The 14,887-nt window shown below is 28.0% G+C and overlaps 2 protein-coding genes across 15 annotated transcripts in view; both read right to left on the bottom strand.

Annotated features, from left to right (window-relative positions):
• Positions 1–792: 792 nt before the first annotated feature.
• Positions 793–2,227, bottom strand: LOC111683367. 3 transcript variants are annotated; one of them, XM_046952709.1, is made up of 4 exons: positions 2,114–2,225; positions 1,732–1,816; positions 1,185–1,657; positions 793–1,088 (listed from the first exon to the last, which is right to left on the bottom strand). In XM_046952709.1, the coding sequence occupies exons 2-4, from the start codon at positions 1,758–1,760 to the stop codon at positions 1,075–1,077; spliced, it is 516 nt and encodes a 171-aa protein (XP_046808665.1). In that variant the 5' UTR covers positions 1,761–1,816; positions 2,114–2,225; the 3' UTR covers positions 793–1,074. The 3 variants fall into 3 exon arrangements, with proteins under 3 accessions (XP_046808665.1, XP_046808666.1, XP_046808664.1); XM_046952710.1 differs by having other exon boundaries at positions 1,732–1,792; positions 2,114–2,216; XM_046952708.1 differs by having other exon boundaries at positions 1,732–2,227.
• A 4,941-nt stretch (positions 2,228–7,168) lies between these two features.
• The window catches only part of LOC111683365 (PAN2-PAN3 deadenylation complex subunit PAN3), a 45,441-nt gene continuing 37,722 nt past the window's right edge, over positions 7,169–14,887 (bottom strand). For 5 of the 12 annotated variants that reach the window (XM_046951159.1, XM_046951160.1, XM_046951163.1 and 2 more), the window contains 12 exons: positions 11,982–12,074; positions 11,200–11,649; positions 10,634–11,132; positions 9,673–9,789; positions 9,482–9,602; positions 9,233–9,355; positions 8,972–9,101; positions 8,744–8,880; positions 8,122–8,313; positions 7,882–8,044; positions 7,693–7,809; positions 7,169–7,485 (listed from right to left, as the gene is read on the bottom strand). In XM_046951159.1, coding sequence (XP_046807115.1) covers positions 7,699–7,809; positions 7,882–8,044; positions 8,122–8,313; positions 8,744–8,880; positions 8,972–9,101; positions 9,233–9,355; positions 9,482–9,602; positions 9,673–9,789; positions 10,634–11,132; positions 11,200–11,649; positions 11,982–12,074 — 2,136 coding nt within the window. In that variant the 3' untranslated portion in view covers positions 7,169–7,485; positions 7,693–7,698. The remainder of the gene's footprint in view (positions 7,486–7,692; positions 7,810–7,881; positions 8,045–8,121; positions 8,314–8,743; positions 8,881–8,971; positions 9,102–9,232; positions 9,356–9,481; positions 9,603–9,672; positions 9,790–10,633; positions 11,133–11,199; positions 11,650–11,981; positions 12,075–14,887) is intronic. The other 7 variants (XM_046951166.1, XM_046951170.1, XM_046951169.1 and 4 more) reach the window with 3 other exon arrangements.

Raw genomic sequence — 14,887 nt, 5'->3', positions numbered from 1 at the left:
CTATAGTCTAGTCTATAGTCTAGTCTATAGTCTAGTCTATAGTCTAGTCTATAGTCTAGTCTATAGTCTAGTCTATAGTCTAGTCTATAGTCTGGTCTATAGTATAGTTTATATTGTCTGGTCTATAGTCTAGTCGAGTCTATGAGCTAGTCTATAGTCTAGTCTATAATCTAATTTATAGACTAGACTATAGACTAGTCTATAGTCTAGTCTTTAGTCTAGTTCATAGTCTATAGCCTGGTTTATAGTTTAGTCTTTAGTCTAGTTTATAGTCTAGTGTATAGTCTAGTTTATAGTTTAGTTTGTATCCTAGTCTATTGTCTAGTCTATTAAACTAGTATATATAGAGAATTTTAAAAATTCTCTATGAAAATAGAGAATTTTAAAAATTCTCTATAAAAATAGAGAATTTCGAAAATTCTCTATAAAAAAATAGAGAACTTCGAAAATTCTCTATAAAATTCTCTCTATAGAAATATATATAAAAATAGATAATTTTTAAATTCTTATAAAAGTAGAGAATTTTTAAAATTCTCTATAAAAATAAAGAATTTTGAAAATTCTCTATTAAAATAGAGAATTTTGGAAAATATTTTTAAAAGTAGATAATTTCAAAAAATAATGATAAAAACTGAGAATTTTGAAAATTTTCTACATAAATTGAGAATTTCGAAAACTTTCTATAAAAATAAAGAATTTCGAAAACATTCTATAAAATTAGAGAATTTCGAAAAAAGTATTTTGAAAATTTTTTGAATTTTGTTAAAAAATGATGACTTATGTAAATTCAATTTATTAAAATCTATTTATTTATAAAACTTTTTTATAAAATTATTATTTTGAGGTAATATCTTTTGTTTAAAATATTTAATGATTATCATTAAATTTTGAATGTAATAATTCAGTATTGTTTAACAATATTGAGCAACATTACTTTGGTTAATGAATTGGTTTTTGTCTAGGATTAACATTGATCTGCAAACATAATTGAAAAATTTAGTCCAACGCAATTTGAAGAAGAAACAGGTTGTTCAATTCCCATGCTGTTAATAATCCATATTTTAGAAAAGAGTTTTAAATTAGTAAAACTGTAAGAAAATGTTATAGTTAGAAAATAGAAATTTAGAAAATTTTACAACATCCATGAAACATGTTTCTGTACAATGTCACATAGAATCACTTACATATTGCAAGAAAAATGGCAGCAATACCGCCGATAACAACGAAAAAAATTTTCAATCGCTTCTTCCACAAATTACGTTTAAGTACCGCCGCCATATTAAGAAAATCACATGCTCCCCTTTCCAAATTTTCACCGATATCATTTAAGACCGAAAGATCATGTTCACGATCCAAAGCCAGGTGAACATTATCGAATAAGATTTCAACTAATTCATCAACTTGCTGTTGGGTCTCTTCTAGTAAATTTTCTCTTGATGGCGATTTCGATGATCTATCGCTATTTTGAGGTTTAAACGTCAACGTCATATTACGAAAATCTTTTGCGCTTCTTTGTAAATTTTCACCAATTTCATTTAACTCCGTTAGATTGTGTTCACATTCGAAAGCACGATCAACATTATCGTTTAAGATTTCAATTAATTCATTAACTTGCTGTTGAGCCTCTTGCAGTAAAGCCTGTCTTGATGTTGTTGCACTAATAGGGGAAGTACATTATTTTTTGGTAATTGAAATTTTAAGAAAAAAGGTTCTTTTTTTTAAGCAACTTACTTTTCATTTGTATTTTTGTTATGGTCCATGTTTTAGTTAGATTTATGATAAAAGAACAGACCTAATATTGTTGTATTTTACATTTCTTTAATTAAAATAAAACTTTTTGTTTTATTAATAAAATATAATTTTCAGTTCTATTGATATTCTTTGCCGATCTTAAATTTTTTTCTTTTGTTCAAAAAAAAAATTTATTAATTCCAAGTAATTTTTTTTTAAATTGCTTATTACTCATAGTAAACACAATTTAAAAGTTTTTTTCTCAATTTTTTCTCAACCAAATAATCAAATTTAGTTTAAATCAGAACCGTAATTGGTTATTTTATGATTATGTGGATCAATTAGCTTCAAATATCCTCAACTTTTTGTAACAAGTTATTACCAGAGATGACATTTTCAACTTTTCACAAATTTGCCGGTAAATTTTCTTCTTAAACTAAACATTATTTATTATTTTTGATCCGATTAATAACATAAACAACCTCCAGCAGTTAATATTTTGTTAACACTAAACCGATTATGACAAATTATATTTTTGTAAAAAAATCACTCAACTCTTTAAGTAAATATATGCAACTCATTCGAAGAGCGTCAAAAGAGTAAAAACTCCAAACTTTGTGTATTCTAATAGTCAACATCAGAAAAGATAGATGATATATTAATTTTGTTCTTCTGTTTGTAACACATCGAAATATTGTGGGTCAGATCTTAATTGTTCTTTTAGAAAACTGCAGATACTATTCAATAGAAAACTAATCAATGCTTACAATCTTCTATTGAAGACCTTTCAATGCAAACACTTTTTTTACAGAAAACTGAGCAATAAAGACACATTTTGATAGGAAATTGTACAATGCAGGTACTTTTTAGAAGAGAACTATTCAATGAAGACATTTTTTCTCTAGAAAATGTCTAATATAGATTCGATTCAATAGAAAACTGTTCAATGTGGACACTTTTTCTATAGAAAACAGACTCTTTTATAAAGGAAAACTGTTCAATGCAGAACTCGTATATGGAAAACCGTTTAATGCAAACACTTTTCTATATAGAAATGTCCAATGCAAAACTGTTATACAGAAAACTGTTGATAGCAAAAATTTTTCTATGGAAATCTGTTCAATGCAGACACTTTTCTTTAGAGAAATGTCCAATGCCGACATTTTTCTATAGAGAGAATATTCAATGTAAACTATTTTCTATAGAAAACAGTCCAATACAGAAACTGTTCTGTAGAAAAATGTCCAATGCAAACACTTTTCTACTCTCTTATATTTAAAACTTATATTTAAAACTGTTCAATGCAGAACCCATTTATAGAAAACCGTTTAATGCAAACACTTTCCTATAGAGAAATGTCCAATGTACAAAACTGTCCTTACAGACCATTTTCTGTAGAAAAATGCCCAATGCAAACACTTTTCCTTAGAAAAATGTTTAATGCAAACACTTTTTTATAGAAAAATGTCCATTGTAAACCCTGTTCAATAGAAAATAGTCCAACGCAGAACTCTTACATAAAAAACTGTTCAATGGAAACACTTTTCTTTAAAAAAATTGTCCAATGCAGAAACTGTTCTATAGAAAATTGTCCAATGCAAACGCGTTTCTTTAGAAAACTGTCCAATTTAGAAAAAAATCCAATGTAGTTACATATATATGTTTTTTATATATAAAAAACTGTTCAATGCACTTTTCTTTAAAAAACTGTCCAATGCAAACACGTTTCTTTAGAAAACTGTCCAATGCAGAACTCGTATATATAAAACCGTTCAATGCAAACACTTCTCTATAAATAAATGTTCAATGCGAATACTTTTCTATAGAAAACTGTCCAATGCAGAACTCTTATATAAAAAACTGTTCAATGCAAACACTTTTCTTTAAAAAACTTTTCAATGCAGAAACTGTTCTATAGAAAAATGTCCAATGCAAACGCGTTTCTTTAGAAAACTGTCCAATTAGAAAATAATCCAATGCAGTTACATATATAAAAAACTGTTCAATGCAAACACTTTTCTTTAAAAAACTGTCCAACGCAGAAACTGTACTATAAGAAAATGTCCAATGCAAACACGTTTCTTTAGAAAACTGTCTAATGCAGAACTCGTATATAGAAAACCGTTCAATGCTAACACCGTTCAGTGCAAACACTTCTCTATAGAGAAATGTCCAATGCGAACACTTTTCTATAGAAAACTGTACAATGCAGAAACTGTTCTATAGTAAAATGGGCAATGCAAACACTTCCATAGAAAACTGTCCAATGTAAAACTCTTATATAGAAAACTGTTCAATGCAAACACTTTTCTTTAAAAAACTGACCAATGCAGAACTCGTATATAGAAAAACGTTTAATGCAAACAGTTTTCTATAGAGAAATATAAAATGCAAACACTTTTCTATAAAAAAACTGTCCATTGCAGACATATTTCTGTAGAAGAATATGCAATGCAAACATTTTTTATTGAAAACTGTCCAATGCAGTGGAAAATTGTTCAATGTTGACACTTTTCTTTAGAAAAATCTCTACTGCAGACATTTTTCTATAGAGAAATGTGCAATGCAAACTCTTTTCTATACAAAACAGTCCAATGCAGAACTCTTATATAGATAACTTTTTAATGGAAACACTTTTCTATAGAAAACTGTCCAATGCAGAACTCTTATATAGAAAATTGTTCAATCCAAAAACTTTTCTATAGAAAACTGTTTAATGCAGACACTTTTTTATAGAGAAATTTCCAATGCCAACCTTTTTCTATAAAAAAAGCAGTCCAATGTAGAGCTCCTATATAGAAAGCTGTTCAATGCAAACTCTTTTCTATTGAAAACTGTCTAATGTAGAACTATTATATAGAAAATTGTACAATGCAAACACTTTTCTATGGAAAACTGTTCAATTTATACACTTTTCTTTAGAGAAATGTTCAATGCAAACTCTTTTCTATAGAAAACCGTCCAATGCAGAACTCTTTTGACTCTTTTCTATAAAAAACTGTTCAAAGCAGAAACTGTTCTACTGAAAAATGTCCAATGCAAACTCTTATCTATAGAAAACTGTCCAATGCAGAACTAGTATATAGAAACCTGTTCAATGCAAACACTTTTCTATAGAAAACTGTTCAATGCAAACACTTTTATATAAAAAACTGTTCAATGCCAACACTCTTCTATACAAACACTTTCATATAGAAAACTGTTCAAAGCAGACACTCTACTTTAGACATATGTCCACTGCCAACACTTTGCTATATAAAACTGTCCAATGCAGACACTTTTCAATTGAAAACTGTGCAATGCAAACACTTTCTATTAAATTTTTTTTAATATAAACACTTTTCTATAGAAAAATGTCCAATCCAGATATTTTTCTATAGAGAAATGTGTAATGCAAACATTTTTTTATAGAAAACTCTCCAATACACAACAAAACTGTCCAATGTAGACACTTTTCTATAGAAAAATATTTAATGCGAACACTTTTTTAACGAAAATTGTCTAATGAAAACACATTTTAATAGAAAATTCTCTAAAAAAACTGTCCAATAAACAAATCTTTTATAGAAAACTTGCTAATGTAGAACATTTTCTGTTGAAAACTATAGACAACTATCCAATGAGAACACCTTTTTTTAAGAGAAAACTGTATAACGAATACAGTTTTTTGTAGAGAACTTAATCCATTCAAACATTTTTCTCTATAAAGTTATACAATGCGAACAATTTTCTGTAGAAAATAACTAATGTAAAGACATTTAAAAGAGAAAATTGTAAAATGCAGTCATTTTTAAGGAAAACTATTTAATGAAGAGACATGTTAATAAAAAACTGAAAACTTTTCTATAGAAAACTGTTTAATATAGAAACTTTTCTATAGAAAAAATTTCTAAAACAAACTTTTTCTAAGAAATTTTAAATTTTTTTACCTTTTAAGTTTATATAAAACAAAAGTAAATAAAAACTCTTTTAGTTTTATTTTTTTAAACATTTTATTATTTTTTTTTAAAGATTTTTTTTCACAATTTTATATTTTTTTGTAATTTTCGCTTTTTTGTTGTTGTGGTTTTTATAATTAAATATAAGTCTTACTTTCAAGTACAATAATTATAATTAATTAATAATAATTTAAAATTTCTAAAAAAAAAGAAAAGGAAAATAATGAGGAGACATAAAGAAAACTACAAGGATAAAGGGGGAGGGGGGGAGTAGGAAAAATCAAAATTTAGGGAAAAAAACATACAATTTTAAAATTAGAAAAAAAATAAGAAAAGACAATTACAATGCAACAAAACAGTGGATGGGGGGTTGGTTTGTAGAGAGAAAATAAAAAACAAGAACTTTTAAATAGATAATTTTTAAATTTTAATTAAAGAAAATATGTTTTTTTTAAAAGCAACAGTAGCACAACTGATTTTTTTTTTTGCTTGTTGTTTTTAGTTTTTATTTATTACACAATTTTGATTTACCAAAAAAAATAAACAATAACGATAAATTTACAATTTCTTTTTTTGTTTGTTGGTTTTGTTAGGTGGTGCTATGTTTTTTTGTATAAATAAAACTAAAAGAAATTTATTTGCAAGATCATTTTTTTTTAAACAAAAAAGTAATAGTTTTTTTTCTTAAGACTTAATAATAATAGTAAATTATGTTTACATTTTAGTTACTTTTCTCTTTTTTCTTAAACAAGTTTAAACAAAATATAGTTTTTTTAATAAATTACTAAAAATTATTAGAACAGGATGCTTTTTGCTTAGACACGAGCCTTTTTTTGAAAATGTTTTTTTTTTTTGTTTTTAATAAAATAAACAAATTTTTAACTAAAAAAATTTAAATTTTTTCTTTATTTTTAAGGAGTTGCAAGTTTTTTTCTCTCAAACACACCGAGAGAGAGCAGAGTTAAATTAAGTTAATGTTAGTTTTTAATAAATATTGATCTAGAAAATAAATTTCTTTAAGTTTTAATTATAAATAAAAAGAATTTATTTGTTTGTTTCTTTGTTTTTGTAAAAATATGTATGTTTTTCAGTTTTGTTTTCAAAATAGTGGGTTAGTTTGTTTTTTTAAAGTTGTTTTTGTGTGTATTTTTTGTTTTTAAAATCAGTTGTCTTTTTCTTAATAATTTTATATTTTTTTGTTTAATTTCTTATAAAAATAGATACCAAAGTTATTTTTTTTGCTAACAATGTTTTAAATTTTCTTAAGATTTCTTTAAAACTGTTGCCTGTTTCCGTTTTCTTTTTCTACTTGGAAATTTTAACATTTTGGAAAGTTCTTGAATTCGCTGTTTTTTAGAATTTTCTCTGGATTTTCCTTTTAATTTACTTATTTTTTTTCTTTTGTACAAATATAGATTTTTTTTCGATTTTTATAACAATATTTTTTTTATCGTAAAAGAATTTTTTCCGGTTTTTTATTTATATTTTTTTTAAAGAGATTACTATTTTTTTGTGTTTTTTTCTTAAATTTTTTTTTATATATAATTTATTTTAATTAATTTCGTTTCGTTTTTTTCTTCTTTTCAAATCTTGCCTTTTCTTTGAAATGAACTTGTCATGCTGGGGAAACAATTCATTTTGTAGTTTCTTTTTCTTTTTTTTTTTTTGAAATAAAACATTTTACCTTAATTAATAAAGAAATTTAAGATTTTTTTCTTTTTGTTTTCAGAATGGTAACATTTTCGTTGGGGAAGGGTAAGTTGTTGTAGTTGATGTGTAGAAAATTAGAAGAGAGTAGTGATAAAAATATGATAGTCTAAGGAAGAAAAAAATTTTATCAATTTTATGTCAAATTAAACTTTAGTTTTTAATATTTTCTTAAAATAAAACATTTTTAAAAATTACAAAAAAATATCAATTCTCTTTTCTTTTAAATAATTAACTTTTCCTTAAACATCTCTTAATTAAAACTAAAATATGTTTTTACAATATTATTATAAATAACAATTTAAAAAAAAATTACCTATTATTATGTGGCAGCATTGGCCATCAATTCGGAAAATGCTTTTTCCAGGCAATTCTTGAGCTCAGCATAAGTAACAATAAGAACCGATTGCTCATCGCGTGACATTAGTTGAACCTAAAACAGAATAAACACAACAATAGATAATAATATTAAAAAAAAAACTTAAAAAGTTAAAACGTTTCTTACTCTTTCTAATGAGCCAGCATCTAATTTATTTAAACATTGTACAATATGTGCGTGATCCAACCATGGTCGACCATCCTCAGTGACGGAATGAAATAAATAATCACGGAATAATTTTAACATATATCTATCACCAATTTCAGACCAAGTACAATCCAAATTAAAGCTAAATATCAAGAGAAAAGAAACCGTTTTTTATTAGCTTAGCTTGATTTACTCGTATTTTATTGGGCAAATACTTACTCTGGCCTCTCGTTAATACAATTTAATTTCACCAATATTCTATAAAGACGTCCATTTTCCATTTCTTTAGCAAGTTCATCCTCTTGCATATCACATTGTGCTTGCAAGGCATCCAATTGTGTATAAAAACGTGCACCAATCATTGGCATTAAATCAGTCACCGAACGTCGTTGTGTCGTTGTAAATAAGTAACTAAAGCAAGGGGATATAAAAAAGGGAAAATAGTTAATTTGAATCTTTCATCTCTAGTAGGAATCGAATTATAACTATTTTAGCACACACGATAAGCTATCTATCTATCTATTTATCTATCTATCTATCTATCTATCTATCTATCTATCTATCTATCTATCTATCTATCTATCTATCTATCTATCTATCTATCTATCTATCTATCAATCTATCTATCTATCTATCTATCTATCTATCTATCTATCTATCTGTCTGTCTGTCTGTCTGTCTGTCTATCTATCTATCTATCTATCTATCTATCTATCTATCTTAAACTTCGCCACTGTTTTACCGACCACTTTATTATCAAAAATTCTACATCCACTAATCTTAATTTTAAAAAAGCAAAATACAACTATTAAATTATATACATACATTCTATAAAACTTACACAATAAAATTTCTCAAATCGGAGGAGTAATGACGTGAGACCATTTCAATGCTTGATTGTACATTATCACGCTGTACCGACTGTAAACATCTGCAAGCCAATGCTAATACTAAACGACCCAATGCTGTCAAATCCTCCTAATAATATAACACAAAATAAAACATGTTTAAATAAAATAATTAAAAAAAAAAACAAAAAATAGAAAACTTATTAGAAAAAAACTCTTACCTGTTGATGCATACTAACAACAGCTAAAGGATTTGCAGCATTTGGATCAAACTGTGCGATATCACTTGTGCCACAAAAACTAAAACGTACACGTTTACCGGTTACAATTATTTTTGTTGGATCTAAAACTCTATTATATATGTGTATAAAAATAGGAAGAGATAAGAAGTTTGTAGAAAGTTTTATTAAGGTATTAACTATTAATAAGGAAATTTTGTGTTTGGAAATGTTTGTCAAACATGTAATATACATATAACTTACTTGCAGGCTAAACCAGCTTGATGAATTGCACGTAAACCAGCTGTTAATTGCATAATTATTGACCAAATTGTTGCCTCGGGTAAAAGAGGACCATTGCTTGAACGTTGTAAATTGCTCTTATGACTAAAAAGATTATTAATTTGAGGAAATAAAAGAAAAAATTATAAGTTACATAAAATTTAGGTCGATATTTGTCTTGTTTACAACTGTCTACGATAAAGTACCCTTTTTTATGAATAACACACATACCTGAAGGGGCGTGCCTCGCCCTGGAATGGATCATTATAGCCATTGCTATCTGGCGTTGGTGTAAAATATTTCGCTAATAATGTATGTGAGTTTGGATGATAGTCGTAAACTAATACTAATGCTATTGTCGAAGAAAAGAAATAGATTTTTATTTTTATATAAACTATTTAAATAATGTTTAAATAACTTACAATTATCACCAAATGCTTTTGTTGTGAAGACTTCACGTAATTGTACCACATTTGAATGTTGCAACTTTTTCCACATTTCAACGACTGACATACATTTTGTCGACTGTAAACGGAAACCTGGAAAAGTGAAAAGGAAATAAACAAAACTTTATTTATAATATTTATAGAGTTGTTCTAAACATAATTTAGACTATAGACTAGACCATAGAGTAAGCTATAGACTATATTACATACTAGATTATAGATTGGACTATTGACTAGACTACAGACCATACTATAAACCAGACTATAGACTAGAATATAAACTAGACTATGGACTAGACTTAAGCTTAGAATAAAGACTACACTATAAACTAGATTATAGACTAGACTGGACTATATATTAGACAATATACTAAACTATACACAAGACTATACTCTAGACTAAGGACTAGATTATAGACTAGAATATAGACTAGATCAGACTAAAGACTATATAGACTGGACTATAGACTAGACAAGAGACTAGACATAGAGATCAGACCATAGACTAAACTAGACTATAGACTAGACTATAGTCTAGACTATAGACTAGACTATAGACTAGACTATAGACTAGACTATAGACTAGACTATAGACTAGACTATAGACTAGACTATAGACTAGACTATAGACTAGACTATAGACTAGACTATAGACTAGACTATAGACTAGACTATAGACTAGACTATAGACTAGACTATAGACTAGACTATAGACTAGACTATAGACTAGGCTATAGACTAGGCTATAGACTAAAGACTAGACTAAAGACTACACTATAGCCTCGACTATAGACTAGACTATAGACTAAGCTAAAGACTAGACTATAGACTAGAATATAGAATAAAATATAGACTAGAACATTTACTGTATTATTGACGAGAATATAGAATGGAACATAGACATAACGGTTTTTCTTTAATCAACGCTAAAACTCACCATGTAACCTTCTCAGACAATACTTGATACCAGTTGTACTGTGTGTTGCCTTATAGGTGGAAGAGGGCAGAGTTAACTTGGCGTGCAACGGCTGTACGGGTAACGCTTCCAACGGATACAACGTATGATAATTATCAATTTCCATTGGTAGGGCGTGTTGTGCTGCTTCGCTGGCATCTAACATTAAATTCGAGATCACATTACGCGACAAAATTTCAGCGCGCATTTCGTCGGGTAAAAAGAATGCCGATTCCAGTTGTGTTTTCGGTTGCATTGTTATGACATTTGAGGCAGGACCCGGATACACATGACCCGTATACATGAGCGATGGTTGGACGGGTGTTATGGGTGCCATAACACCCACGCCCACACCTGTGGGACCGGCATGATGGGCGGACGTTGGATCGACAACGCCGCTGGGTACACCGACGGTGTTGCTATTCTGGCTGGTCGTATGATTGGCAGTTGGATAAAAGTAAATGGTGCCGCCAACATTTTCCTAAAGAAAATTTTTGAATAAATTTTAATATACAGGAATTTTGTAAGAAGTTGCCCTTTGAACTAACCTGATGTACATTGGCTGGTAATGTGGTGGGTATGGGCGATGCGTGCGGTGTCATACGTGGCGGTGATTTCTCACCTATACTCGAGGGTGATTCGTTGCGCAGCAAACTATTGCGTCCACCTTTTAATGGTGTCGTTGTCATGCCTACGTATCCTCCTTGATTGGCACTCGTTTGTCCGATTTGTTTAGTGCCGCCGTTAACGTGGCTATTATGTTTTTGTTGTTGTAATTGCTTTTGTTGTGCCACGGCAGCGGCTGTTGCTTTCTGCAGACCCAACATAGAGGGTGTACCATTAACCGATTTAGCTGCTGTACTTGTGGGCGTTAGACCATTAACTACGTTATTACCAACAGACGTTACACCATTTAACATTGGAGTATGATATGGCGAATAGAAATTGGGTGATGAACTGATACGAGTTGGAATGAATTCGGGCGATTGTGGTGTTACCTATTTTATAAATAAAAATTATTAACTAAACTCAAACTTTATTTAAACTTTAGTTCAAATACTTTTTTTAAAAAAGCTTCATTTTGTAAACTAAAATTAGCTAAGTATATAGTGTAGCTTTATCTTTTAGGATTTTGGATTTTTTATGAACTAATTCTGTATTTTTTCACTACATTTTACACACATACATACACACAATAGCCAACTTTTGACAACACACACTTTTTACAAACTAAATTCGTGTTTGAAAATTTTGTTTTTCATATTTACACAATACAACTAGTCTAATTTGTTTTACTAAATATTCTAGTCTTATTTTTTATTTAGTTTACCTGAGACTTCTTAATCGACAATGGTGAGTCCATATTAAGTAAAGAAAATCCCGCATTTATACCGTAAGTTGGTGTTGCAACATTTTGTCGATTCTTGAAAAATATATTTGTTTTTGTTGGTTGTGGTTGTTTTATTATGTGTGTTTTTTGTTTTGGATATAAAAAATAATACAAGATAAATTGTATTAGAAATTTGAAATTAATAATATTAAAAATTTTGAATTTTTTAAAATTCGTGTTGTCTAAAGGAATTCGTCCTTAAAGAAATTCATGCGACATTTCAGCAATGGAATAAACAGTTTTTCTAGCGAATTCCTTTGACATCCTAAAACAATAATATAGCTACTATTAAATTCCTGAATATATGTATATTGTCGAACTCCATTTGATATATAACATCTCGATATTTATCTATTATAATTTTTAAACAAACTTCATTTGTATGCATTTTTTTAAACAAAAATTCTTTGGAACCTGAGTTCTCTTTTCTGATGTATTCATAAACATTTATAAAAGGTCTATAGATAAAATTTTGTATGAAAATTTGATTTATAAACCTTTGATAAAAGTTTATGCAAAAGACCATGCGTCTATTCCGTTTTTTTTTCCTTAAATCATATAATGTTTTCAGTCCCATCGAAAAATCGGCCTAAAGTGATTATCTCCCAAAAGTTCGCTTATTTGGTACTGTAGTCTGATTGATAAGGCAGTAACTAGATTAGATTCAATGTTTTTCGTTCATCATTTCTAGACATAAATGGTTTTGAAATCAATATATAATTCGGACAATAGACACTACATTCATTATAGTCAAAACCCTAGTCTAGGCTATAGTATAGTCTATAGTCTAGTTTATAATCTAGTCTATAGTCTAGTCTATAGTCTATAGAATATTCTGTAGTTTATTCTATAGTCTCGTCTTTTGTCTAATCAATAGTCTGGTCTAGTTTATAGTCTATCTATAATTTAGTCTATAGTCAAATATAGTCTATAATCTAGTCTATAGTCCTGTCTATAGTCTAGTCAATAGTCCAGTATATAGTCTTTCTTTCTTTATACCTTTTTCATACAACCCAAACAACATCTATTCTAGTCTACAGTCTAGGCTATAGTTTAGTCAATAGTCTAATCTATAGTCTAGTCTATAGTCTAGTCTACAGTCTAGTCTATAGTGTAGTCTATAGTCTAATCTATAATCTAGTCTATAGTCTAGTCTACAGTCTAGTCTATAGTCTAGTCTATAGTCTAGTCTATAGTCTAGTCTATAGTCTAGTCTATAGTCTAGTCTATAGTCTAGTCTATAGTCTAGTCTATAGTCTAGTCTATAGTCTAGTCTATAGTCTAGTCTATAGTCTAGTCTATAGTCTAGTCTATAGTCTAGTCTATAGTCTAGTCTATAGTCTAGTCTATAGTCTAGTCTATAGTCTAGTCTATAGTCTAGTCTATAGTCTAGTCTATAGTCTAGTCTATAGTCTAGTCTATAGTATAGTCTATAGTCTAGTCTATAGTCTAGTCTATAGTCTAGTCTATAGTCTAGTCTATAGTCTAGTCCGTAGTCCAGTCTATAGTGCAATCTAAATCACTTTTTTCCTTTTCCACACAACCCAAACAACCTAAACCCCCCTGTCGCTGTCTATAGTCTATATGTAATCTAGTCTACATTGTTGTCTATCTATAGCCTAGTCCATAGCCAATAGTCAAGTGCATAGTCTAGTCTATAGCCTAGTCTATAGCCTAGTCTATAGTCTAGTCAATAGTCTAGTTTAGATAATAATCTAGTATATAGTCAAGACTTTAGTCTAGCCTATAGTTAAATCTATTTTCCTGTCATTTCCATTGACTGCAAAAATAATTTTAATTATATATTTTTAAGGTTTGGTAATACAGTGTAGTCGGTAAGGCAGTTTCTATGTAAATAAAAAAGTAGAAAGTTCGTTTTTTTGTTTTTATTAAAATTTCATAAAATTTTATTGAATTGAGAATTTGTAAAATTACATTGTTTTATTGCAAATTATGTACGTGTCTACTTTGATAATTTTTGAAATATATGTAAATAAATATTGCAACTATTTATTAGCGAATAAATTTTGATTTCAAATAATTTGAATAGTTTTTATTATAATTTCTTGTTAGCGAATGTGAAGCTAAATTGTATTAAAAACACATAACTCAAACAATAACTATAAAATTCTAATTCTCAAGACCCCTGATATTAAATTCAGAAAATCCTCCATAAGTGCCTCAGTTTGGTCGACACATTTGTGTCTCATACTCATACAAAAAGAACTTATATATATTCATAGCACCCATACACCTTTAACATATTTCAATACATATTTGTATTTATTGTTAAATATTAAAAAACATTAAACTGTAAATAACCTGTTGAACGAATAATTTTAATACAAGAACAAAATAAATACAATTTACATACAAAAAATATATATTATGAAACATTTAACCAAACACACTCGCACAACTGTAGAGTGTAAAAAATTCTCTCGTATTTTGTACAATAAAAATATTTTTTAAGATTTTTTTTAATTATGAAATGAAAATGCAAAAAATTAATAAATAAATAACTATATAACAACAAAACAAATATGTATGTCAAGATTGTTGTCGTAAACAGGTCGTTTAATAATAAAAAAAATTAATCCACTTTTGTGTATAAAATGAAAAAAGTAAATAAACTGTAATGTTTTTTTTTTAATCAGAAATTATTAACAATGTAAAAAAAGATGTAAAACCAACGTTTTTGTTAATTATGCATTATTTAAAGATAACGGTTAATTCTTAGAACATTTAAATTGATTATCTATCTATCTATCTATCTATCTATCTATCTATCTATCTATCTATCTATCTATCTATCTATCTATCTATCTATCTATCTATCTATCTAT

This window comes from Lucilia cuprina, chromosome 5, assembly GCF_022045245.1.
Source record: "Lucilia cuprina isolate Lc7/37 chromosome 5, ASM2204524v1, whole genome shotgun sequence".
Taxonomy (NCBI): domain Eukaryota; kingdom Metazoa; phylum Arthropoda; class Insecta; order Diptera; family Calliphoridae; genus Lucilia; species Lucilia cuprina.
Note: the sequence above shows the minus strand (reverse complement) of the source record. Positions and strands in the feature narration are given on the sequence as shown.